The sequence below is a fragment of the Scyliorhinus canicula genome, unplaced genomic scaffold, assembly GCF_902713615.1.
Source record: "Scyliorhinus canicula unplaced genomic scaffold, sScyCan1.1, whole genome shotgun sequence".
NCBI lineage: Eukaryota > Metazoa > Chordata > Chondrichthyes > Carcharhiniformes > Scyliorhinidae > Scyliorhinus > Scyliorhinus canicula.
The window spans coordinates 369,626-396,359 of NW_024056025.1; the positions used below are offsets into that span (position 1 = coordinate 369,626).

General features: G+C 46.5%; 2 protein-coding genes across 6 annotated transcripts in view; both read right to left on the reverse strand.

Moving 5' to 3' along the window:
* Positions 1–3,818: 3,818 nt before the first annotated feature.
* The window catches only part of LOC119961668 (zinc finger protein 436-like), a 158,818-nt gene continuing 135,902 nt past the window's right edge, over positions 3,819–26,734 (reverse strand). Inside the window, exons 1-3 of one of the 5 annotated variants that reach the window (XM_038788960.1) lie at positions 11,962–11,993; positions 7,014–7,095; positions 3,819–4,937 (exon numbers count right to left, since the gene is read on the reverse strand). In XM_038788960.1, the coding sequence (XP_038644888.1) occupies positions 3,979–4,848 (870 nt within the window). In that variant the 5' untranslated portion in view covers positions 4,849–4,937; positions 7,014–7,095; positions 11,962–11,993 and the 3' untranslated portion in view covers positions 3,819–3,978. Of the gene's footprint in view, positions 4,938–7,013; positions 7,353–8,024; positions 8,316–11,961; positions 11,994–26,734 lie in introns of those variants that run through there. The other 4 variants (XM_038788957.1, XM_038788961.1, XM_038788958.1 and 1 more) reach the window with 4 other exon arrangements.
* Positions 7,010–25,846, reverse strand: LOC119961651 (gastrula zinc finger protein XlCGF17.1-like). Its single transcript, XM_038788936.1, has 5 exons — positions 25,815–25,846; positions 22,267–23,011; positions 18,610–18,667; positions 16,669–16,751; positions 7,010–7,069 (listed from the first exon to the last, which is right to left on the reverse strand). The coding sequence occupies exons 1-5, from the start codon at positions 25,844–25,846 to the stop codon at positions 7,010–7,012; spliced, it is 978 nt and encodes a 325-aa protein (XP_038644864.1).

A 26,734-nucleotide genomic window follows, 5' to 3' on the forward strand; every position in this document is an offset into this window, starting at 1 on the left:
ATCTCTATCGCGCGCTAGTGGGGTTGCGCATGCGCACTCATCAACTTTATTTGGGCACTAGCAGCAGTGGAGCGCACGCGTACCCACCATTTTTATTGGGGGCAGCAGTATTGGGTTCAGGCTCAGTCGCCATCTTTGTTGAGGGCAAAGTTTTTGAAATGTTTCATCGTGACAGACTGTTTCACTCTGAGTTACAAATTCCTCTTTATGAGTCAGAACAATGATACATGTCCAGAGCTGTGACAATAATTCAGATTTATTTTGACAGAATAAAGATTTTTGAGACATTTCAGAGAAATGTTACAAAATAACAATTGACACTGATCCACAAGAGGAGACATTAGACTTTAAGGATAATCTTAAGAGAGGAAAGTGAGTGAGAGTCGGAGATTTTTAAGGAGGAAATCCAAGAGCTTGTGGCCCAGTCAAATGATAAGAGGTCAGTAATGGTGGACCGAATAAATCAGGAATGCTTTGGTGGCCGAAATTAAATGAGTGCAGAGATCTTGAACGTGTGTGTGTGAGGAGATTACAGAGACCAGGATGATCACAACTGCAGGAAAATTTGGTTCTTCTTAAAAGGAAAGTAAGCACAGTGGATGGGTAAACAAGACTTGTTTGTATTGTATTTGTTTTATTGTCACATGTACTGAGGTACAACGAAAAGTATTGTTCTGTGTACAGTCATAACTTCATAAGATACAGGAGCAGAATTAGACCATTTGGCCCAATGTGTCTACTCCGCCATTCTATCATAGCTGATATGTTCCTCATCTGCTACCCACAATGCTAAAGAACAAGAGCTGGATTGCAAAATCAGCCAGAGCATCTCCTCCCGAGAACACATGATCTAGGAGCAGGAGTAGGCAATTTAGCCTCCCTTGCCTAAACATATTCAATGTGATCATGGCTGATCCCATCCTGTGCTCAACTCCACCGTCCTCCATAAGCCTTCACCCATTACCAATTTAAAATCTGTCTGACTCCTCTTTGAATTTACTCACTGTCCCTTTATCCACTGCACTCCGGGGTAGCAAATTCCATAGATTCATAACCCTTTGGGAGAAGTAGTTTCTCTTCAAATCGGTTTTAAATTTGCTACCTCTTACTCTAAGATCATGACCTCTCATTTAAAATGCACCACAAGAGGAAGCATCAGCTCCATGTCTACTTGATAATCTTTATTATTGTAATAAGTAAGCTTACATTAACACTGCAATGAAATTACTGTGGAAATCCCCTAGTTGCTACATTCCGGTGCCTATTCAAGTACACAGACGGAGAATTCAGAATGTCCAATTCACCTAACAGCACATCTTTTGGGATTTGTGGGAGGAAACCGGAGCACCCGGAGGATACCCACGCAGACACAGGGAGAATGTGCAGACTCTACACAGGCAGTGACCCAAGCCAGGAATCGAACCCGGGACCCTGGCACTGTGAAGCAACAGTGCTAACCACTGTGCTACTGTGCCACCCATTATCCATACCTTTTTTAAAATTTAGAGTACCCAATTATATTTTTCCAATTAAGGGGCAATTTAGTGTGGCCAATCCACCTACCCTGCACTTTTTTGGGTTGTGGGGGTGAAACCCACGCAGACACGGGGACAATGTGCAAACACCTCACGGACAGTGACCCAGGACGGGGATTCGAACCTGGGTCCTCAGCGCCGTAGGCAGCAATGCTAACCACTGTGCTGCCCTGTCCATACCTTTTAGCATCTTCTTTACCTCAATTAGATCTCCCTTCATTCTTCTAAGAGAGAGTATAGGCCTAAATTATTCAATCTCCCCTCATCTCTGGAATCAATCTAGTGACCTCCTCTGAACTGCCTCCAATGCCACTACATCTTTCCTCAAATAAGGGGACAAAACTGTGCACAATACTCCAGGTGCGGTCTTGACAATGCCTTGCATAGTTGCAACAACACTTTGTTACGCATTTCCTTTTGCTAACATTCCATTTGCTTTCCTTATTATCTGCTGCACCTTCATGCTCGTTTTCTGTGACTCATGCACAAGGACACCCAGATCTCTCTGCATAGGGCACCCTGAAGTCTCTCCCCATTTAGAGAAGCTGCCTTTCCATTTTTTTGACCAAAATGCATGACCTCACACTTATCCACAACTCCATCAGCCACATTTTTCCTAACCTATCTATATCCATTTGTAAGGTTCTTATTTTCACATTGCAGTTTACTGTCCCGCCTATTTTTGTGTAATCTACAAATTTGGCTATCCCTGTATCCAAGTTGTTAATATAGATTGTAAATAGCTGGGGCCCAAGGACTGAACCCTGTGGCACCCCACTAGTTACATCTTGCCATCCAGAAAAAGAAGCATTTATCCTGACTCACTGTCTCCTGTCCATCAGCCAGTCTTCTATCTAACCTAATAAATTACCCCTAATCCCATGTGATTTCACCTTGTCAATTAACCTTCTGTGCGGCAACTTATCAAACGCCTTCCGGAAGTCCAGATATACTACATCTCCAGGATTCCCATTATCCACTTTGCTTGTTACATCTTCGAAGAACTCACAATTCTTTAGTCCAGAAATTAACTTCTTAGTTAGTATTTCGAATGGTGGAATGTGAATTCAATTTTTTAAAATCTGGAATTAAAAGTCTAATGATGACCATGAAACCATCGTTGTTTGTCATAAAATCCCATCTGGTTCCCTCATGTCCTTTAGGGAAGGAAATCTCCTGCCCTTACCTGGTGTGGCCCACATGTGACACCAGACCCACAGCAAAGTGGTCGACTCTTAAAATGCCCTCTGAAACGGCTGAGCAAACCACTCAGTTCAAGGGCAATTAATGGGCAGTAAATGCCCAGCCAGCGTCACCACATCCCCATGAAATTATTTTTTAAAACTTGAGGAAGGATGTGAAGGCAATGGAGTACAGAGTCCAGAGAAGATTCACAAGAATCATTCCAGGGATAAATAACTGGAGCTATGAGGAGAGGTTGGGTCTGTTTTCCGTGGAGAAAAAGAAGGCTGTTTGGAGACTTGTAGAGGTAATCAAAATCCTGAGGAGTTTGGACAGGGTAAATAATGAAAAGCTATTTCCCCTCAGGAGCACATCAAGAACTAGCTCACCAGGCTAAATCACTGGCTTTTAAAGCAGGCCAGCAGCACGGTTTGTTTCCCGTACCAGCCTCCCCGGACAGGCGCCGGAATGTGGCGACTTGGGGCTTTTCACAGTAACTTCATTGAAGCCTACTCGTGACAATCAGCAATTTCATTTCATTTCAAAATAATAAGCAAATGGAGCAGAAGTGATGTGAGGAAAAAGGTTTGCACCCAGATGGTGGTTGGAGTCTGGAATGAACATATGGAGATGGAGCTTCAATCAAGGTATTTAAAAGGGAACTGGATTATTATCTGCAAAGAAAGAATGTGCAAGGTTACAGGGATAAGGCAGGGGAGTGGGATTAGATAGAATGTCCTTTCAGTGAGCAGTGCAGGCTCGATGGGCTGAATGACCTCCTCCTGAACTGTAATGATTCTGTGGTTCTGTCAGCACAGGCCCTCCATCATCAGCATTGGAACTGAAACTCCGATCATTACATTAACAGAGAACCACACTGGAATTTCAGAAAACTGGGAAATCTTCCGAGGGCAACTGACACCAACTTCAGGTGAAACTCACCAACCGCCCAATGTCTCCAACAGATTGATGAAAACTCAGTGTTTAATCTGGGATTGCAGAAATAATTCAGACTAAGAAAAATCAAAATAATGTCCAGTCAGTAACAGATCAATCAGTTTCCTCTTATCATTGAGGAAATCAAATATTCAAAACACTGTGTCTGAATGAAAGCTGATTTAATCAATATTTATACAGAACATCAATGCACACCCCAGCTTTCAGGCTTATTAATATCAGCAGCAACAAACTCCACCTGTCAGAGTGAAGATGGTTCAGTCCGGATGTGATTAACAGCAGAATCCAAATCCAATCCCTGCAGTCACTTGTGAACTCGCTGATGCCTCAGCAGTGTGGATGAACGACTGAATCTCTTTCCACACACTGAGCAGGAGAATGGCCTCTCCCCGGTGTGAACTCGCTGATGTGCCAGCAGAGTGGATGACTGAGTGAATCCCTTTCCACACACTGAGCAGATGAACAGCCTCTCCCCAGTGTGACTCCGCTGGTGATTAAATAGGTTGGACTTCCAAGTAAAACCTTTCCCACAGAAAGAACAGATGAAAGGTCTCTCCCTGGTGCGAGTGAATTCATGTGTCAGCTGATCCTTCCGGCTTTTAAAGCTCTTCTCACAATCAGGACATTTAAACGGCCTCTGATCAGTATGAACAAGTTGGTGTGTCAGCAGATCGAATGAACGGGCAAATCCTTTCCCACAAACAGAGCAGGTGAATGGCCTCTCCCCCGTGTGAGTGCGTTTATGGTTTAGCAGATCATTTTTCCTTTTATAGTTTTTCTCGCAGTCAGAACATTGAAAAGGTCTCTCCTCACTGTGAATACGATGGTGTGACAGGAGGTGGGATGAGGTTGTGAAGCCTTTCCCACACACAGAGCAGGTGAACGGTCTCTCCCCAGTGTGAATTCTCTGGTGTCTCACAAGGTGGGATGATTTAGTAAATTCTTTCCCACACACAGAGCAGGTGAATGGCCTCTCCCCAGTGTGAGTGCGTTGATGAATATGCAGCTCAGACGGGTAATTGAATCCCTTCCCACAGTCTCCACATTTCCACGGTTTCTCCCCCATGGGACAACACTTGTGTTTTGACAAGTTTGATGATCGGCTGAAGCTTCGTCCACACACAGAACACGGAAACACTTTCTCCCCATTGTGAACGGTGCTTTTTGATTCCATGTACAGAAGCTGATGATGGTTCAGGCCGTGGTGATTCAAACGACTGTTCGGTCCTGATGTGATGTTTAAAAATCACCCCTTCTAATACTCTGAAAAATTAATTCAAAGAGGAGGAAAAAAAAGAGTGATAAACACAAAGGCAGCTTGTGAAATGGAGTTGGATGAATCTGGTCATTTGTGGGGCCAGCACGAGGAAAAGTGACCATGAAAACTGCTGGATTGTCATAAAAACCCAACTGGTTCAGTAATGTCCTTCAAGGAAGGCAACCTGCCACCCGGTCTGGACCTGCACAACAATGGGGCTGGTTTAGCTCATAGGGGCTGGTTTAGCTCACTGAGCTAAATCGCTGGCTTTTAAAGCAGACCAAGCAGGCCAGCAGCATGGTTCGATTCCCGTACCAGCCTCCCCGAACAGGCGCCGGAATGTGGCGACTAGGGGCTTTTCACAGTAACTTCATTGAAGCCTACTCGTGACAATAAGCAATTTTCATTTTCATGTAACCTCAATAGGAGGAAACGATATTGATGGGCTGGTTAGAGAATTTGAAAAGTCTGAGGTGATGCATTTTGGGAGGACTAACCAGGCAAGGGAATATACAATCACTGGTAGGACCCTTGGAAGTACAGACAATCAGAGGGACCTTGGTGTGCATGTCCATCAAGCTCTGAAGGCAGCAGGCCAGGTAAATACTGTAGTTAGGAAGGCACATGTGATATTTGCTTTTATTAGCTGAGGTATAGAATATAAGAGCATGGTAGCTGTAATGGAGCTGTATAAACCATTGATTAGGACACAGCTGGAGTAGTGTGTGGAGTTCTGGTCTCCAGACTATACAAAGAAAATGAGTGCATTAGAGATGGTGCAGAGGAGGTTCACCAGGATGTTGGCTGGGCTGGAACGTTCCAGCTATCAAGAGAGACGGGGTAGGCTGGGGTTGTCTTCCTTGGAGCAGAGAAGACTGAGGGGAGACCTGATTGCCATCTCTAAAACTATGAGAGGCACAGATAGATAGGAAAGAACCTTTCCCCTTAACGGAGGGATAAATAACAAGGGAGCATAGATTTAATGTCAGGGGAAGGAGGTTTAGAGAAGATCACGGAATGTGAGGAAAACCTTTTCACCCAGAGGGTGGTGGAATCTTGAATTCACTGCCTGAAAGGGTAATAGAGGCGGGACCCTCACAACAATTAAACATTTAGATGTGGCACGGCACACAAGTGCTGAAAAATAGGATTAGAGCCAATTGGTGCTTGATGGCCGGTGTGGACTCAATGGGCTGAAGGGCCTCGTTCCATGTCTCTAAAGATAGAAGTTGTAGAGGGAGGGAATGAATTAGAAGGGCATTAGAGAGAAACTGCCAAAGCCTCAACCTTCATCAACTCAAAGGAGACACCTTATCTTCCCCCTTTCCAATCTGAAAGCAGCCTGAGCTGGATTTACATTCCCCTTAATTCATCATTGCTGGGTGATAATCCTGTACTTCCTTACCTCACACCACTGTGACAGCACCTTCCCTACACAGACTGCAGCAACTGACCAAACATCACCTTCCCAGTTATTCCTGAAGGCACCGCCTTCCCAACCTGGCCCCTTGCCTGAGGTGTGGTGATCGTCAGGTTACACCACCAGCAGTCAGCTCTGTCTCAAAAGGGGAGGGTGGCCTGTGGTCCTTGGGACTATGGTGACTTTCACTGCTTTTTCTCAAGCAGAAGCTGATGCCTGCCAATATGTTGTATTAATACTTTCATGTGGTGTGAGCATTGTTGAAAAGGCCAGCTTTTTCTGTCTATCCCTAATTGTGCTTCTGAAATTGGGGGTGAGCTGCGTCCTTGAACTAATGCAGTCCAGCTGCTGTTGGTGCAGCCGTAGTGTTGTTAGAATAGAAGTTTTAGGATATTTGCTGAGTGACAGTGAAGGCACAGCGATACACTTCCAGGTCAGATTGGTGTGTGATTCTGAAGGGTAAATGCAGGTTGTGGTGTTTCCATGGACCTGCTGCCCTTATCCATGTCAGTGGTAGAGTTTGTGGGTTTGGAAGTTGCTGCTGGAGAAGGTGTGGCGAATTACTGGCGATGCTCGTGATACCCATGGTCCAGTAATTAATTTGAAAAATTTCTATATGTAAAATGAATTAAAAGCCCTGGCAGAATTATTTTTTCCTTACTTGAAACACAGCTTTTCAATGGTCCGTGTTTCTAGACTCGGTTTTGTGAGCAACGCCTGCAACAAAATAAAATGCTGGAAATCTGAAATAAAAAGAGAACAGTTTGGAAATACTCATCAGGTTACACAAGATCGCTGGAGATTTAGAAACAGAGTTAACATTTTCAGCCACTGGCTCTCCTCTATTAAAACAGGTACCATTGGCTGGTGTTTAATGGGGGACATGGTTCCCACAATCCCCAGCACCCCAAAGTACACTCTATCCAACTTGCACATTTCCTATTATGATGCATCTGCATCAAGAGGACAAGCTGTTAAAAAGTTACTCATTTGCATATTGATGTCCATTAAATATATGGATTGACTTCCCCTCATTATGTATATATTTAATTTAATTAATAATCTTTATTGTGACAAGTAGGCTTACATTAACACTCCAATGAAGTTACTGCGAGCCGCCACCCTCCAGCGCCTGTTCAGGTACACTGAGGGAGAATTCAGAATGTCCAATTCACCAAACAGCACTTCTTTCTGGACTTGTGGAAGGAAACCGGAGCACCCGGTGGAAACCCATGCAGACACAGCACAGACAGTGACCCAAGCCAGGAATCGAACCTGGGACCCCGGCGCTATCGTACTTAAGTGGAGAATTTCCACGTCCCTTTCTGGGGAATAATAGATAATTGAGTTTTGGTAAAACTTTGTTCCTAATTTTTACATCGTAGCAAACAAAATCACTTCTCTAATTAAGACTTTCAATGGCGGGGACTGTACCCACAGTTCCCCGCGGTGATGAATGTCCACTATCCACACCACAGAGAACGTTACGCATGCGTATTGAGGAACCAAGTTGCAGGTATGCGGAATGTGATGATGGTGATGAGGAGGGACGTTCCTTTGGATCATCGTCAGCCGGTAAAGATGTGGAAAGGTGCAGGGAGCCACATAGTCGATAGACAGACGGGTACGATTTCTAAATATCTGGTGAAGACTTCCAACATCGAATACGAACCTGCAGATCCCGTGTTTGCTGCTCCGAGTCTTTCTCCCGGGACAAGACTCTGGATTAACTGCCGCCATCTTGGTTCAGTGTAGAGCAGAGCGCATGCGTCTTAGTGACGCTACAGCGTGGGCGGAACATCAAGGTTTCTGTTCCCAGCAGGGTCCCAGTGCCAGGTGGAAAAATAGCTGGGATAACTGGTTTTTAAACCTCCCACTCCCAGGCAGCAGCTGATGTTTGCAGCCTGGAGGACTCTATGAGTCATTTATACATTCAGTGTGAGGCTGTAGCCCTGTCTCGCAACTGAACGGGTTTTACAACCTTTGGTTACACTTCAGGCCCAGGCTCCTCAGGATTGGGTGCAGACGTTCAATGAGTCAGATTTTTTACTCATTGTTACCCACAGGATTTGTGTGATCCTTTCCATTCCATTATCAGCATGTTTATGTGATATTTTCTTACTGTCAGGGTGATTTGTCGTAATTTAAGAAACATTTCAGCAGCAGGCTTTCTGGTGATTTTAAATGGAAAGAAGGTTATTTACTATCACACTGTTTCCCCGAATGTTTGAACTTCTAGGGTAGGACAAGGGTGGGCCGGTAGCATACGTGACACTGTGGCTTCACAGCACCAGGGTCCCTGGTTCAATTCCCCGCTGGGTGACTGTGTGGAGTTTGTACATTCTCCCCATTTCAGCGTGGGTTTCGTCCAGGTGCTCCAGTTTCCTCCCACAGTCCAAAGATGTGCAGGTTAGGTGGATTGGCCATGATAAATTGCCTCTAAGTGACAAACGGTTAGGAGGGGTTATTGGGTTACGGGGATAGAGTGGAAGTGGGGGCTGAAGTGGGTCAGTGCAGACTTGATTGGTCGAATGGCCTCCTTCTGCACTACATGTTCTATGTTTATCTCAGTCTCTCGTCTCTTTCACACGCTGACTCATACACAGAAATTAGATACAAATCAAGTTGAAGCTTTAATTATGAAAATGAAATGAAAATTGCTTATTGTCACAAGTAGGCTTCAAATGAAGTTACTGTGAAAAGCCCCTAGTCGCCACATTCCAGCAGAAGCTGATACGGGAATTGAACTCGCGCTGCTGGCCTGCCTCGGTCTGCTTTAAAAGCCAGCTAATTAACCCTGTGTACTGCAGACTGGATATCGCTGCAGGCCTGTTGTGTTGTTGAGCTGTTCTTTTAGTTGGAGTGACGCATTTTTAGAGACAGAATTTCTGGGTTGGACAGTAGCACAGTGGTTAGCAGTGTTCTGTCACAGCACCAGGGATTTGATTCCCGCTTGGGTGACTGTATATACGGAGTCCTCCTGTGTCCTCTGCACGTCCTCGCTGTGTCTGCATGGGTTTCCTCCGGGTGCTTTGGTTTCCTCCCATGTCCAAAGATGTGCAGGTTAGGTGGATTGGTAAATGGGCTGGAGTTGATCACAGCAAGCAGCTCAACAGATCATTCAGTACATGGGAAGAAAAGGGAATTAAACAGGAGAACCCAAATGAATATGTTTCAGTCCTGAATGTGAGTTAACAGCAAAATCCAATCACTGTGGTTACTTGTGACCTCGTTGGTGTCTCAACAGGAGGGATGAAGTGGTGAATCCCTTCCCACACTGGGAGCAGGTGAATGGTCTCTCTCCCGTGTGAACTCGCTGGTGTGTCTGCAGGTGGGATGAAGTGATGAATCTCTTCCCACACTTTGAGCAGGAGAATGGCCTCTCCCCAGTGTGACTTCGCTGATGTACAGTGAGGTTAGATGATTGTCTGAAGCCAGTCCCGCAGTAAGCGCACCTAAATGGTCTCTCGTCAGTGTGAACACGTTGATGATGTATCAGTTCCCCAGAACTTTTATAGCACTTCCTGCAGTCTGGACATTGAAATGGTCTCTCCCCAGTGTGAACCCGCCGGTGACTCAGCAGGTGGGATGACTGAGTGAATCCCTTCCCACACTTGGAGCAGGTGAATGGTCTCTCCCCAGTGTGACTGCGTCGATGAGTTTCCAGATGGGATGGGGAAGTGAATCCTTTCCCACAGTCCGCACATTTCCACGGTTTCTCCTCAGCGTGACTGCATTTGTGGCTTGTGAGGCCTGATGATTGACTGAATCCTTGTCCACACACACAACATGTGTACGGTTTCTCCCCACTGTGAACAATGCTTTTTCCTTCCATGTTTAAAGTACGATAATATTCAGGATATGATAAATTGAAGTCTCTGTCAGATCCTGATGTGATGCTTGGTTTGAGTTTCCTGACTTTGAATCCTCCCCATCGAACACCCTGTGAAACTGATGTAAAAACAGAAAATAGGGAGTGAGAGAGAACCCACAAAACACAAAGGCAGGTTGTGAAATTGAGCTGAATGAATCTGGTCACTTGTAGGGCCGGCTCTCGGACAAAGTGACCATGAAAACTGCTGGATTGTCATAAAAACCCAACTTGCCTCTTTGGGAGGAGAGAGAAAGAGGTGAAGACATATTAAGAGAGTAGTTGGCAAAGCAACCACGATCTTGAGCTTCATAAACAGTAATATTGATACTGAAACTATGCTTCTGATGGCACAGTGATTAGCACTGCTGCCTCACAACGCCAGGGACCCGGGTTCAATTCCGGCCTTGGTGACTGTGTGGAGTTTGCACTTTCTCCCCGTGTGTGCGTGGGTTTCCACCCGGTGCTCAGGCTTCCTCCCACAGTCTAAAGAAGGCCAAGTTAGGTGGATTGACCTTGATAAATTGTCCCTTAGTGTCCAGGGATGTGCAGGTTAGGTGGGGCTGTGGGGTTACAGGGACAGGGTAGTGGTGTGGGTCTAGACAGGCTGCCCGTCCAGAGAGTCGGTGTAGACTCGATGGGCTGAATGGCCTCCTTCTGCACTGTAGGAATTCTATGGTTCTAATTCTATTCAATGAATCTTTATAAAGCTCTGGTCACCACTCTTCAGGAAGGATGTGAATGTTCTTGGAGAAGGTGCAGAGCAGATTTACCAGAATGGATCCAGCAAAGGAGGTTCAGGGGAGATTTGATTCAGGAACACAAGATTATGCCACATTTCCATCGGGTGGACAAAGAAACTCTGTTTCCATTCATTGATCGTACAAGCACTAGGTAGACAGATGTAAAGTTTTGGGTAAAACCTGGATTGATCTATACAAGATTCAAGAACGAGGGTATCACTGTTGCAAAATAAGGAGTCACCCATTTCAGGTGGAGATGAGGATTTTTTATTCTCGAGGGTTGTAAAACTTTGGAAATCACGTCCTTAAAAGGCAGTGGAAGCAGAGTCCTTGAATATTTTTAAAGCAGAGCTGGATAGATTCTTGATCGGCAAGGGGGTGAAAGGTCATCAGGGGTAGGCAGGAATGTGGAGTTGAGGTGAGAATGAGATCAGCCACAATCCAATTGAATGCTGAGCAGGCTCGAGGGGCCGAGTGGCCTGTTCCTAGTTTGTATGTAAAAGGTACAGGAGATATGAGGTGATATGAGATATGTTTTTACACAGCGAGCGGCAATGACCTGAAACTTGCTGCCGAGGAGGGAGTTTGAAAATTGACACAATGAATCATTTGATTTCAAAAGGAAATTGGATAGACATCTGAGGGAAATAAACCTGCGAGGATACAGGGATGGAGCAGGAGAATGGGACTGACTGGATTGCTGCAGTGAGCTAGCATGGATTCAATGGGCCGAATGCCATTCTCTGTGCCATCATGTCTCTGACTGTTTTGTGTAATCTAGTTTTGTAATTTAACCCCGGAGGGTTCAGATTTCACTCAGGTAAATCTGTGCTACACTCCCTCCGAGGCCATTCTATCCTTCCTCAGGCTTGTTCCCCAGAACTGAACACAGTTCTCCAGGTTTGGTCTAACCAGGGTTTGTGAATCTCGGGGCTTTTCCAGTCACATTGAGACCTGAAATCTTCCCTCACAGACAGAACAGACAAACCTTTTACCTTCCACACCCAGATGCTGCTGATATTCAGGTTCTAATGAAAATGAGTGACTCTGTCAGATCGCAATGTGACGTTTGGTTTACGTTTCCCGTCTGTTAAACCTCCACTTCCAGTATCCTGTAAAGTTACAGAAACCTCACTGTCAGTTTAGGATAGAAATTCACAACATTCTCTCCTCGCCAACTTTGATTAAATGTATTCCTGGAGGTTTGATCACATGACCTGCCTCCAGCTATTAATCGGCCAACACATCCATCCTTGTGACACACTGCCTTCCTCGGCCAATTGGGAAGCAAAAGGACTCATTACCTCACAGGACAGTGTTTGACGAGGGTAGCATGGTGGCACAGTGAGTACCACTGCTGTCTCACGGTTCGATCCCGATCCCGGCCCCGGGTCACTGTTCGTGTGGAGTTTGCACATTCTCCCCGTGTTTGTGGGTTTCACCCCGACAACCCAAAGATGTGCAGGTTAGGTGGATTGGCCACGCTAAATTGTCCCTGAATTTGAAAAAATGAATTGGGCACTCTAAATTTATTTTAAAAAAGGACAGTGAAACGAAAATCGCTTATTATCACGAGTAGGCTTCAATGAAGTTACTGTGAAAAGCCCCTAGTCGCCACATTCCGGCGCCTGTTCGGGGAGGCTGGTTCGGGAATTGAACCGTGCTGCTGGCCTGCCTTGGTCTACTTTCAAAGCCAGCGATTTAGCCTAGTGTGCTAATCCAGCCCCTTGCTAAGGGGCTGGTGCTCCCAGTGATTGACTGTCAGCCAAACAACCTTCATCCCATTTTCAATATTTTTATATCTGCTGAAGAGAAATGTTCAAAAATCTTTTTTACTGTCCTAATGATTTTCCAGAGTCACAAAAATATTTTTGACTGTCCCAATGATTTTCCAGACACCCAAGTATCAATCTCACCAAGGCAGAAGGTAAAATTTGAATTCATTGAAAGTTTACTGATGACCATCAAACCATTGTCGATTGTTGCAAAGACCCATCTGGTTCACTCCTGTCCTTCAGTGAAGGAAATCTTCTATCCTTACCTGGTCTGGCCTACATGTGACTCCAGATCCACAGTCAGCTGGTTGACCCTCAAAATGGTCTCTGAGATGCACTCAGTTCAAGGGCAATTAGGGAGGGGCAGTGAATGCTGGCCCAGCCAGCGACACCCACATCCCGTGAATGAACAGAAAAGAAAATCTGCCGACCTTACCTGGTCTGGCCCAGATCCACAGCAATGTGGTTGACTCTTTAAATGCCCTCCGAGATGGCCGAGCCAACCACTCGGTTTAAGGGAAATTAGGGATGGACAATAAATGTTGGCCCAACCAGTGACTCCCATAAATGATTAAAATAAAATCCTGGAGACTCCAATCAGTCAATCCGGGAGAGTTGGCATCCGGTCCAGGCTCGCAGTGCTTAATAATAATAATCACGTATTGTCACAAGTAGGCTTCAATGAAGTTACTGTGAAAAGCCCCGAGTCACCACATTCTGGCGTCTGTTCGGGGAGGCTGGAACGGGAATTGAACCCGTGCTGCTGGTCTTGTTCTGCATTACAAGCCAGCTGTCTGAGCCCACTGTGCTAAACCAGCCACTTCCCTGCGGCACCTTGTCCTCTGTAAAGATGGCAGCCGGTAACCTGGGCCTGTCACCGCTCAGCTCTCACTCTGTTCGGTGCTGTTTAAGACGGGACCGTTAACATTTTACTCGGGGGTTGAAGCCTCCACGGGGTATTTATGAAGCTTCCCGGCTCACTTGGCAGCTTCTATTGCTAGCTGGCCACCCACCGGCTCCATTCCTGAAAGTCGCTCGATTGTTTCTTTCCCGCTCCTCGCACCGTCAGCGACAACCTGAACCGCGCATGCACCGGTCACAGCCCGAACGGCGCATTCTCCAGTCACAGCCGGACTCTGTGCATGTGCGAGGAGCTTCTGTCATGTGGATAGAGCACATTCTCAGCTGTTACGCATGTTGGGTAATAAACCCGCCATTGAAATGTATATTTTTGATATAAATTATGCTTTGCAAAATGATTACAATTAGCCAAATTGGGCCAAGGCAACAACCACATCCCAAGAACAAATAAAGGAAAGTTGGCAGTTAGAAAGACAAATGCAATGTTCGCATTCATTTCAAGAGAGCTACAATACAAGGTGAATGGGGATGAGAAACATATCAGCCATGATCGAATGGCAGAGCAAACTCGATGGGCTGAATGGCCTAATTCTGCTTCTCTATTTTTTGTTTAATGAAGGGATCTCATAGAAACATTTGTAAAAGAATTGCTGGAATCCATCCCAGACCTGGATCCAGATCAATTGATTCTTGGAGGAGACGTCAATTGTGTTCTGGACCCTAAATGGACTGGTCCAAGCTGATTTAACCACAACAAAAACATGAAAAAGGAATGAAACCAGACGGACCACCCGGCATCGACCCAAGCACCCCCCGCCCCGCCCCCCCCCGCCGACCCCCCCCCCTCCCATTGGTCCGGAGCTGCCGTCAATCACCCGGGAATTGTGACGGTTCCAGATGGTGAGAGCGGCCACAGGCTCAGGCTGACTCGCTGATTGTCCAATAATAACAGTGAGAGTCTCAGTGGGACAATCAGACAATAATAGTGGAGATGGGACCCAGAGGAGAAACAACAACGGATTCACTCACTTTGAGTGTAACAAACACAGTGTCTGTTCCCATAATAAGAGTCAGGCTGCAGTGTGTGAGTGAAGGTATTATTGGATTCAATGTAGAATCACAGAATCCCTACAGTGCTGAAGGAGGCCATTTGGCCCATCGAGTCTGCACCGACCCTCTGAAAGATCACCCTACCTTGGCCAATCCCCCACCCTAACCCCGTAACCCCACCCAGGGACAATTTAGCACAGCCAATCCACCTAATCTGCACGTCTTTGGACTGTGGGAGGGAATCTTCGCAGCCACGGGAAGAATATGTAAACTCCACACAGACAGTGACTCAAGGTCGGAAACAAACCAAGGTACCTGGTGCTTGGGGCAACAGTGCTAACTACCGAGCCACCCCCGTAACCCTGTCATGATGACACAATAACCTGCCTGTTATTCCAATTCTGGTGTACGTTACTCTGTCACTATTATTATGAGACAACAACCTATCTGATATTCCAATTCTGGTGTGTGTTACTCTGTTACTGTTATCATTAGACAATAATAGGAGGGCAAGGTGCAAGGCAGCAATGTTATTTTGAAGTTTCTGGGTTACAATGAGTGTCACTGGGAGGTTTGTGATAAAATAGGAATGGAAACATCATGAAAAAGGGCGGCACGGTGGCAGTGGTTAGCACTGCTGCCTCACGGTGCTGAGGACCCGGGTTCGATCCTGGCCCCGGGTCACTGCCATGTGGAGTTTTCACATTCTCCCCGTGTATCCGTGGGTCTCACCCCCACAACCCAAATATGTGCGGGTAGGCGGATTAGCCACTCTTTTGAGGTCCACCAACAAAATAGAACAAAGGAAACAAACTTAGGGACAAAGCAAAAAGGGCCGCTCCAGTTCGGTGCACTGCTAACTTAAAGCATCCAATGAGAGTACATTTAAAGGGGTCAATAAAGCACCCCAACCCCTGCGGTGCCCACCGGGCATGGAAGGCTTTGATGGTGCCCATGGACACCGCATGCTCCCTTTCTAGGGACACCCAGCTGCGAATGTAGCCACGGAAAAGGGGCAAACAGTCTGGTTGGATGACCCCCTCAGTCGCCCGCTGCCTGGACCTATAAATGACGTGCTTCACCAGGCCCAGAAGCAGGTTCACAAGGAGGTAAGTGGTGCTGGTTCGCGAGGTCTTTGGCCCAAGTAGGACTTAGCAAAAACACAGTCCATGCTCCCAACCTGGAACGACCACTGAATGGAATCCAGCTCCTCCCCGCTGGTGTGTGGAGTCTTCAGTCCGGGAGGGGGCTCAGCAAACACACTGCCCACTCAATCCCCTGCCCCGGAACAAGCACACAGGATGGAATAAGAAAGGATTTGTCTTTGCTGAAGATTGATGTTATCGGTTGGGAGAACTGGGCAGCGCTGGGCCCTCAACCCGGGAAGGGGGGCAACAAACAAGCAGTCCAAAACACCCAACTTGTTTTTGAAGTTACCTCCCTGTTGTTGTCCTTCTCTCCCCTCTCCACCCTGCTCTCCCCTCTCCTTTCTGCTCTCCCCTCTCCTTCCTGCTCTCCCCTCTCCTTCCTGCTCTCCCCTCTCCTTCCTGCTCTCCCCTCTCCTTGCTGCACTCCCCTCTCCTTCCTGCTCTCCCCTCTCCTTCCTGCTCTCCCCTCTCCTTCCTTCTCTCCCCTCTCCTTCCTCCAGGCAGCTCCGCAGCAACCAGTACTGGACACAGGCAGAAAACTGAGCAACAGAGAGAGAGAGCAACAACAGCAGCAACAGAAAGAGAGCAGCAGCAACAGAGAGAGAGAGCAGCAACAGAGAGAGAGAGCAGCAACAAATAGAGAGAGACAAGCAACAGAGAGAGAGCAGATCGGCAATAGCAGCAGCAACAGAGAGAAACACAGTGAGAGTAGCAACAGCAGCAGCCACTCTCCACCATGGCAACAACCGCACAACATCAAAGTCTGCACTGGGAGTGCCAGCTTCAGATTGACAATGCTAAATTGCCCCTTAATTGGAAACAAATAATTGGGTACTCTAAATTTATAATAAAAAATAATAATACTCACCTCTGTCACAATTTTGGTGCTTTCGAGTTTACAATCTCCTGCTGCAACTTCAGCTGGAAAGATATCAGAAACTTTGGTAGCCCCTGTAAAAGGAAATTACAATGGTCAGAAATGTTAGTTGAGGTTAGAAATTAAGATCAGATGAACATTTATCTTGGTTTGAGTTTGCTGGGTGTAAATCCTGCCCTTCTAACCCCCGGTAAAAGGATTTCCAAAATCCATCACTCTTCGAGTCCAGGATAGAAGTTCCAAACATTCTCTCTCCTTGTTGCCAGTCCCAGGATTATTTAATGCGGGTTATACTTGCTTTGGAGGCAGTTCAGTGAAGCTTCACTAGTCTGATTCCTGGGATGTGGGAGTTTGTTTTATGGAGCAAGATTGAGCGTGTTTGGTCTGTACCCGATGGAGCTTCGAAGAATGAGAGGTGATCTTCTAAGATCCTGAGGGGTTTTGATGAAAGAATATTTTCCCACATGGGGATTCCAGAATTAAGGGGGGCAGTTTAAAGATATGAGTTCTCCAATTTGACACTGAGATAAGGAGAAATATCTTCTCTCAGTGGGTCATCAGTCTGTGGATAAAAGCAAATTACTGTGGATGCTGGAATCTGGAAAAAAACAGAAAATACTGGACAATCTCAGGTCTGACAGTATCTGTGGAGAGAAAAGGGAGCTAATGTTTTGAGTCTGGATGTCTCTTTGTCAAAGCTGAGTTTGTGGAATTCTCTTTCCCAGAGAGTAGTGGCACTGAGTCGCTGAATATACTCGAAGCTGAGTTCGTCTTTTTTTAATCTACAGGGGAGTCAAAGGTCTTTGGGGAAGGCAGGAAAATGTGATTAAGGGCACATTCGGATCTGCCATGCCTTTATTGAATGGCAGAGCAGGGTTAATAGGCCGAATGGCTCCTCCTGCTGCTAATTCTGATGTTATTATTCTTCTGTTCTTCGGATTGCCACACATGGCAGCAGCACCTTCCCCCTCTGGAAGGGTCTGTCAATCATCGACACAACGATTTTCTCTCCTGGTCACCGGGAGCCTGAAGCCCCGCCTCTGTTACGTCATCAAGATGGCCCGTCAGCCGCTCCGCTAAACAAAGATGGCGGCCGTAGAACTGGGCCTGATACCGGATAAAAGCTCCGCAGCTGCAAACGCGGGATTTGCAGGGTCTTAAACCGGCCTTGTGAGCAGCAGGGGGTGTTTATGAAGCCTTCACTCCCTCCCCACCCCGACTCCCGGCTCCATTCCTCCCTCCGCCTCACCGACTCTCACCGCCCCAAACAACCGCTCCCGCACTCACAGACCTCCGAGCAAAGTGACACTGCGCATGCTCCAGTTACAGTCCAGCATTGCATCTGCGCACTGGGCTCCTGTGGAGTGAATAGGGCACATTTACAGACGCAGGGGATGTTGGGTAATAGCCGCACCATTGACATCGCAAACAGTTAATACAAAATAATGTGATTACCAATGAAATGAATCAAACAAATTATCAATGCATATTCTGCTATTCTTCATTTCTCAAAATGATTAAATGCTGCTCTCCTGTGGAACAATGCAGAACTTAAGGTTTTTTCCCCCAATGTGTCCTTCCTCTCTCCTTCCCAGAATATGCAAACTCTTGCTGGGCTCAATCCCAGAATCAGTAATTCCTCTATCTTCTTCCCTCTTGCTGGTGATACTGAATGTTCAGTGTTATCTAAAATGATCCAGCGCAGATGGAAGTCACCCGCACACCATGTCTGTACTGACTATGTACAAGAGCTACTACTTTTCCTGGTTAAATTCTATTTGCCACTGTTCTGCCCATATAACCAGCCCATCTGTATCATCCTATAATTTAAGGCTTTTGTCCTCACTAGTTTCCACACCAATAATTTTCCATCTACAAACTTATTGATTGTACTTTCACATATTACAAATCCTCGATTTTATATACAATTACCATTGGTGGCTGAGGATGCACCAGGATCTCCATCAGCACCTGAACCTGTGACTCCATCCTGTGAGACAATCAAAAGCTTTAATAACTCTGGAGAAACAATGCTGAAAAAGCTGATGGTCTGGCCAAGGCTAATAACTGGGTGCTGCCTTGCCTGTCTCTGAATGTACGCCACTCCTGCCTGTTCACTCCCCACTTATGTAATAAACATTGACCGTAATGACTGTGAAGTGAAATGAAAATCGCTTATTGTCACGAGTAGGCTTCAATGAAGTTACGGTGAAAAGCCCCTAGTCGCCACATTCCGGTGCCTGTTCGGCGAGGCTGGTACGGGAAGTGTTTACTGCCAATCAGTCACGATTGTGACAAAGTGCCCATCAAACTGCATCATTAGGGCGGCACAGTAGCACAGTGTTCACAGCACCAGGGTCCGGGTTCGACTACCGCTTGGGTCACTGCCTGTGTGGAGTCTGCGCAGTCTCCCTGAAAGACATGCTTGTTGGGTGAATTGGACATTCTGAATTCACCTGAACAGGCGCTGCAGTCTGGCGACATGGGGATTTTCACAGTAACTTCATTGCAGTGATAATGTAAGCCTACTTATGACAATAAAGATTATTATTATTTTTTTATTGATGTTCTTGTAAAATATTGAACTGTTCGTAATGGGGTCTCAATGTGAAGAATGTGTCAGTCAGTAAGGATTGTCAGTGAGGATTAATCAGCATTTTCTAATTGGAGATGTTAATCAGAGGAAGTGTTCAGACACTGAATTGTAGAGTTTTTACAAAGGTAACTTAGGCTAAGTAAAGATTCATAATTTTATTGTTCACCAGTTTCTTTGGGAGTTCTTAAATCGAAGGATAGGATCACTGTTGATGCTTTTAAAAAGGGACCCTGCCATCACAAAATCTAACATGTATCTTGAAGATTAAACTCCAGCCAGTTAACATATGGAGGAAAGTAAATGATAATCTTTATTGTCACAAGTAGGAAGACATCAGTAGACTGATCAGCAGGCTAGAAAGGTAGCAATCTGAGGTCAATCCAGAGAAGCGCGGGGTAATAAACACATTTGGGGAGGACAAGCATGGCAAAGGGAAAGGATATGAATGGTTTGATAGGGAGGTGTAGAGGGACAGAGGGGTGTAAGAGTGAATGTCCACAGATCCCTGAAGGTGACAGGAGAGGTAGATACGGTGATTGGAAAGGCAGAGAGGATACTTTGTTATTCATGGGGACGTAGAGTACTAGAGCAGGGAATATTCCCAGCAATTTCTATTGGAGGAGAAGACTTGAAACCCCTCTCTCCACTGATGCTGCCAGAGCTGCTGAGTATTTCCAGCATTTTCTGTTTTTATTATAAGGTCAGGGAGGTTATACTGAACTGTCCAAACCACTAGTTAAACCTGCATTAGAGAGTACAGTTCTGGTCACCACATTACAGGAAAGATGTGTTCATCCCAGAGAGGATGTAGAGGAGATTGACCAGGATGTTGACACAAGTGGAGAATTTTAACAATGAGAAAAGATTGGAGAGGCTGAGGTGGTTTTCTGTGGAACAGGGAACGTTGAGGAGAGATTAACTGAGGTGTTTAACATTCTGAGGGGCCCGGATAGAATGGATAAGAAGGATCGATTTCATTAACAGATCAATAACCAAGGGGTTTATTTAAAGTAATTAGCAGAGGATTAGGACTGGAAGGGGAAATCATTTCAGTGGTAGGAGTATGGAACTCGCTGTCCGATAGGGTCACAGAAACAGAATTCCTGATCACTCTAAAATAAATGGCTTGGAAATCCAATTGAAGGACTGGGACATACAGGACAATCGACTGAGATCTGCAAAATGGGATTAAACTGAATAGCTCCACTTCAGCCAGCACACACACAATGGGCCAAATGGCCTCTCTCTGTACCAGAACATTTTGAGGTTTTTACTCTGATAGTTGGAGTTTGTTTCTGATGATCATAATCCCTAAAGGACTAGAGTTTAACATTCTAGATGTTGGTGAAATAAATCAGCTGTTTTAAACACGTCGTAGATTTTTATCTTTCCCGCCTGAGTGTTTAACATCACCTGGCTGGAGCTCAGAAAGGACAATCTCACCTCATAGAATTTACAGTGCACAATGGGGCCTCACGGTAGCATGGTGGTTAGCATCAATGCTTCACAGCTCCAGGGTCCCAGGTTCGATTCCCGGCTGGGTCACTATCTGTGTGGAGTCTGCACGTCCTCCCCGTGTGTGCGTGGGTTTCCTCCGGGTGCTCCGGTTTCCTCCCACAGTCCAAAGATGTGTGCGGGTTAGGTGGATTGGCCATGCTAAAATTGCCCGTAGTGTAAGATTAATGGGGGGATTGTTGGTATACGGGTTAAGTGGGTTTAAGTAGGGTGATCATTGCTCGGCACAACATCGAGGGCCGAAGGGCCTGTTCTGTGCTGTACTGTTCTATAAGGAGACCCACGCAGACAAGGGGAGAACTTGCAGACTCCGCACAGACAGTGACCCAAGCCGGGAATCAAACCCGGGACCCTGGTGCTGTGAATCAACACTGTGCTACCATGCTGCCATTGCATCCAGGCTCCCGGATTGTCTGTCTTCTCTCTGGGTAAGATTCTGTTTGTCTCTTGCATTTCACTAATGTGACAGGGCAGAGACCTGATTGAAGGATTCAAACATGGACGTTCTGAGAAAGATGGGCAAGGATTTGGGAGTTGGCAACATGTTCAAAGAGTTTGGAGAGGAGAGGGAGGTTGAAGATGGGGCAGTAATTTGTAAGGATGGCAGGGTCAAGGGTTTGTTTTATTGAGGAGGGGGTGATGATGGCAGATTTGAAGGACAGAGGGACGGTACCTGAAGAGAGAGAAATGTTGACAATATCCATGGACACAGGGTAGTTGGCTGATCAGTAGCTCAGTAGGAATAGGGTCGATGGAGCAGGAGCTGGGTCTCATGGACAAGATGAGCTCTGAGAGGGCATGAGGGGAGATGGAAGAGAAACTAGAGAAAGATGTGGGTTCAGGGCTCGGGAAAGGATGAAATTTAGAAACAGTTTGGTCCGGTGGGCTCGTGGAAGGGAGGGAAGCAGCAGAGGCAGCTGATCGGATTGACTCAATCCCAGTCACAAAGAAGCTCCACAAGCTCCTCACACATCTTGGAGGTGAGGATGGAAGAGACAGGGAAGAGCGAGAGTACTTCAAAAGGAATTGACTTGCGCCAGAGATATTAAAAAGTTTCAACACACTGCGTATTTCACACAAATCTAATTTATTTGACTTTCAGCCACAATATTATGGGCTGGAGTTTGTTATCAGCAGAAAGAGACCCAAATGAACATAGTTCAGTCCTGAATGTGAGGAACAGCAAAATCCAATCACTGTAATTCTTTGTGGCCTCGTTGGTGTTTCAGTAGGTGGCATGAAGCGGTGAATCCCTTCCCACAATTGAAGCAGGTGAACGGTCTCTCTCCAGTGTGAACCCACTGGTGCTTTTGCAGAGCAGATGACTGAGTGAATCCCTTCCCACACTTGGAGCAGGTGAACGGTCTCTCCCCAGTGTGAATTCGCTGATGTACAGTGACATCAGATGACTTAGTGAATCTCTTCCCACATTGGACGCAGGTAAATGGCCTCTCCCCAGTGTGAATTCGCTGATGTACAGCGAGGTCAGATGATTGCCTGAACCCAGTCCCGCAGTGAGAGCACCTAAACGGTCTCTCGTCAGTGTGAACACGTTGATGGTACATCAGATTCCCAGAACTTTTATAGCACATCTCGCAGTCTGGACATTGAAACGGTCTCTCATCAGTGCAAATTCGCTGGTGCTTCTGCAGGTCAGATGACTGACTAAATCTTTTCCCACACTTGGAGCAGGTGAGTGGCCTCTCCTCAGTGTGAATTTTCTGGTGGTTCTGCATAGAAGATGACTGAGTGAATCTCTTCCCACATTTGGCACAGGCGAATGGCCTTTCCCCAGTGTGAATTCGCTGGTGCTTCTCCAGGGCAGATGACTGAGTGTATCCCTTCCCACACTTGGAGCAGGTGAATGGCCTCTCCCCAGTGTGAACTCGCTGATGTACAGTGAGTTCAGATGATCGTCTGAACCCAGTCCTACAGTGAGAGCACCTGAATGGTCTCTCGCCAGTGTGACCACGTTGATGGCGTATCAGTTCCCCAGAGCTTTTATAGCACTTCCTGCAGTCTGGACATTGAAACGGTCTCTCGTCTGTGTGCACTCGCTGGTGACTCAGCAAGTGGGCTGAAATGGTAAATCCCTTCCTACACACTGAGCAGGTGAATGGTCTCTCCCTGGAGTGAACTCGCTGGTGTGTGGACAGAGCAGATGATTGAGTGAATCCCTTCCCACACTTGGAGCAGATGAATGGTCTCTCCCCAGTGTGAACACGTCGATGAGTTTCCAGCTTGGATGGGGAAGTGAATCCTTTCCCACAGTCCGCACATTTCCAGGGTTTGTTCTCAGTGTGACTGCATTTGTGGCCTGATGATTGACTGAATCCTTGTCCACACACACAACACGTGTACGGTTTCTCCCCACTGTGAACGATGCTTTTTCCTTCCATGTTCAAAACCCGATGATATTCAGGATATGATAAATTGAGGACTCTGTCAGGTTCTGATGTGATGCTTGGTTTGAGTTTCCGTACTCTGAACCCTCCCCTTCGAACACCCTGTGAAACGGATTGAAAACAAAAAATAGGGAGTGAGAGAGAACCCACGAAAACACAAAGGCAGGTTGTGAAATTGAGCTGAATGAATCTGGTCATTTGTGGAGCCGGCTCTGGGAAAAAGTGACCATGAAAACTGCTTGAAATTCTCATAAAAATCCAACTGGCCTCTTTGGGAGGAGAGTGAAAGGTGAAGAGGGATTTTGTATATCTACCAGACATAATAAGAGAGTAGTTGGCAAAGCAAATTCGACCAGAGCTTCATAAACAGTAATATTGATACCAAAGCTATGCTTCCGGTGGCAATGATTAGGACTGCTGCCTCACAGCTCCAGGGACCCGGGTTCAATTCCGGCCTTGGTAACTGTGTGTGGAGTTTGCACTTTCTCCCCGTGTCTGCGTGGGTTTCCACCCGGTGCTCAGGTTTCCTCCCACAGTCTAAAGAAGGCCAAGTTAGGTGGATTTAACTGGATAAATTGCCCCTTAGTGTCCAAGGATGTGCAGGTTAGGTGGAGCTATGGGGTTACAGGGACAGGGTTGTGGGCCAAGGCAGGGTGCCCTTTCAAATAGGTGCAGACTCGAATGGCCTCCTTCTGCACCTTAGGAATTCTATGGTTCTAATTCTATTTGTTGAATCTTTATAAAGCTCTGGTCACCACTCTTCAGTAAGAATGTGAAGGTTCTTGGAGAAGGTGCAGAGGAGATTTACCAGAATGGTTCCAGCAAAGGAAGTTGAGGGGCGATTTGTTTCAGGTCCACAAGATTATGCCAGATTTCCATTGGGTGGACAAAGAAACTCTGTTTCCATTCACTGATCGTACAAGCAGTCGGGACACAGATTAAAGTTTTGGGCAAAACCTGGATTGAACGATATAAGATGCTGAGGGGTTTTGACAGGGTGGATGTGAAGAGGATGTTTCCTCTTGTGGGAGAATCTGGAACAAGGGGGTCACTGTTGCAAAGTGAGGGGTCACCCATTTCAGATGGAGATAAGGTTTTTTTTCTCCTCAGGGTTGCAAGATAGGGGGGTGGTATGGCGCTTAGCACTGCTGCCTCACAGAACCAGGGACCCGGGTTCAATTCCCAACCTGACTGTGTGGAGTTTGCACTTTCTCCCAGTGTCTGTTTGGGTTTCCTCCCACAGTTCAAAGATATGCAGGTTAGGTTGAATCGGTTAGGATTGTATTCGCTGGAGTTCAGAAGAATGAGGGGGATCTCATAGAAACCTATGAAATGTGTGCAGCGCAGTGGCTAGCACAGCTGCCTCATGTCGCCGAGGGCCTGGGTTCGATCCCGGCCCTGGTTTGCACATTCTCCCTGTGTTTGCACGTGTCTCACCCGCATGGGTCTCATGGTAGACTGGTGCAAAAGGTGAAGTCATATGGGATCAGGGTGAGCTGGCAAGGTGGATATGGAACTGGCTAGGTCATAGAAGGCAGAATAGCAATGGAAGGGTGCTTTTCTAATTGGAGGGCTGTGACTACTAGTGTACTGCAGGGATCAGTGCTGGGACCTTTTCTGTTCGTAGTCTATATAAATGATTTGGAGGAAAATGTAACTGGTCTGATTAGTAAGTTTGCAGATGACACAAAGATTGGTGGAATTGCGGATAGCGATGAGGACTGTCAGAGGATACAGCAGGATTTAAATTGTTTGGAGACTTGGGCGGACAGATGGCAGACGGAGTTTAATCCGGACAAATGTGAGGTAATGCATTTTGGAAGGTCTAACGCAGGTAGGGAATATACAGTGAATGGAAAGGCAGCAGAAGAGATTTACCAGGATGTTACCTGGTTTGGAGGGCATTAGCTATGAGGAGCGGTTGAATAAACTTGGTTTGTTCTCATTGGAACGACGTAGGTTGAGGGGCGACCTGATAGAGGTCTACAAAATTATGAGGGGCACGGACAGAGTGGATACCCAGAGGCCTTTCCCCAGGGTAGAGGGGTCACTGACTAGGGGGCATAGGTTTAAGGTTTAAGATGTGAGGGGCAAGGCTTAGAACTTGCTGCCGGAGGAGGTGAAAATGAAAATGAAAAGCACTTATTGTCACAAGTAGGCTTCAAATGAAGTTTCTATGAAAAGCCTCGAGTCGCCACATTCCGGCGCCTGTTCGGGGAGGCTGGTACGAGAATTTAACCTGCACTACTGGCCTTGGTCTGCAGACTCCGCACAGACAGTGACCCAAGCCAGGAATCGAACCTGGATCCCTGGTGCTGAGAAGCAACAGTGCTAACCACCATGCCGATTAGAGAGCTAGCATGGACTCAATGGACCGAATGCCCTACTCTGCCGAAAATGACTGACAATTTTTTTTTTAATTTTTAAAAATAAATTTAGTGTACCCAATTCATTTTATCCAATTAAGGCGCAATTTAGCGTGGTCAATCCACCTACCCTGTACATCTTTGGGCTGTGGGGGCAAAACCCACGCAAACAATGTGCAAACTCCACATGGACAGTGACCCAGAGCCGGGATCGAACCTGCGACCTCGGCGCTGTGAGGCAGCAGTGCTACTCACTGTACCACCGTGCTGCCAGCTGACTCTGACATTTTTGTCTAATCTCGCCTTGTAATTTAACCCCGAGGGGTTCAGATTTCACTCGGGTAAATCTATGCTCACTCCCTCCGAGGCCATTCTATCCTTCCTCAGGTTTGTTGCCCAGAGCTGAACACAGTTCTCCAGGTTTGGTCTAACCAGGGTTTGTGAATCTCGGGGCTTTTCCAGTCACACTGAGACCTGAAATCTTCCCTCACAGACAGAACAGACAAACCTTTTACCTTCCACACCCAGATGCTGCTGCAATTCAGGTTCTGATGAATTGAGTGAATCTGTCTGATCACGATGTGACGTTTGGTTTGAGTTTCCTGTCTGTTAAACCTCCACTTCCAGTATCCTGTAAATTTACAGAAACCTCACTGTCAGTTTAGGATAGAAATTCACAACATTCACTCCTCACCAACTTTGATTAAATGTATTCCTGGAGGCTTGATCACATGACCTGCCCCCATCCTCCAGCCATTAATCGGCCAACACATCCATCCTTGTGACACACTGCCTTCCTCGGCCAATTGGGAAGCAAAAGGACTCCTTACTTACAGGACAGTGTTTGACGAGGGCAGCACGGTGGCGCGTGGTCAGCACTGCAGTCTCATGGCGCCGAGGTCACAGGTTCAAACCCGGCTCTGGGTCACTGTCCGTGTTGAGTTTGCACATTCTCCCCGTGTTTGTGTGGGTTTCAACCCAAAGATGTGCAGGTTGGGTGGATTGGCCACGCTAAATTGTCCCTTAATTGGAAAAAATGAATTGGACACTCTAAACAAATAAAAAGGCCAGTGATTGACTGTTAGCCAATCAACCCTTATCCCATTTTCAATATTTTTATATCCACTGAAGAGAAATGTTCAAAAATCTTCTTTACTGTCCCAATGATTTCCCAG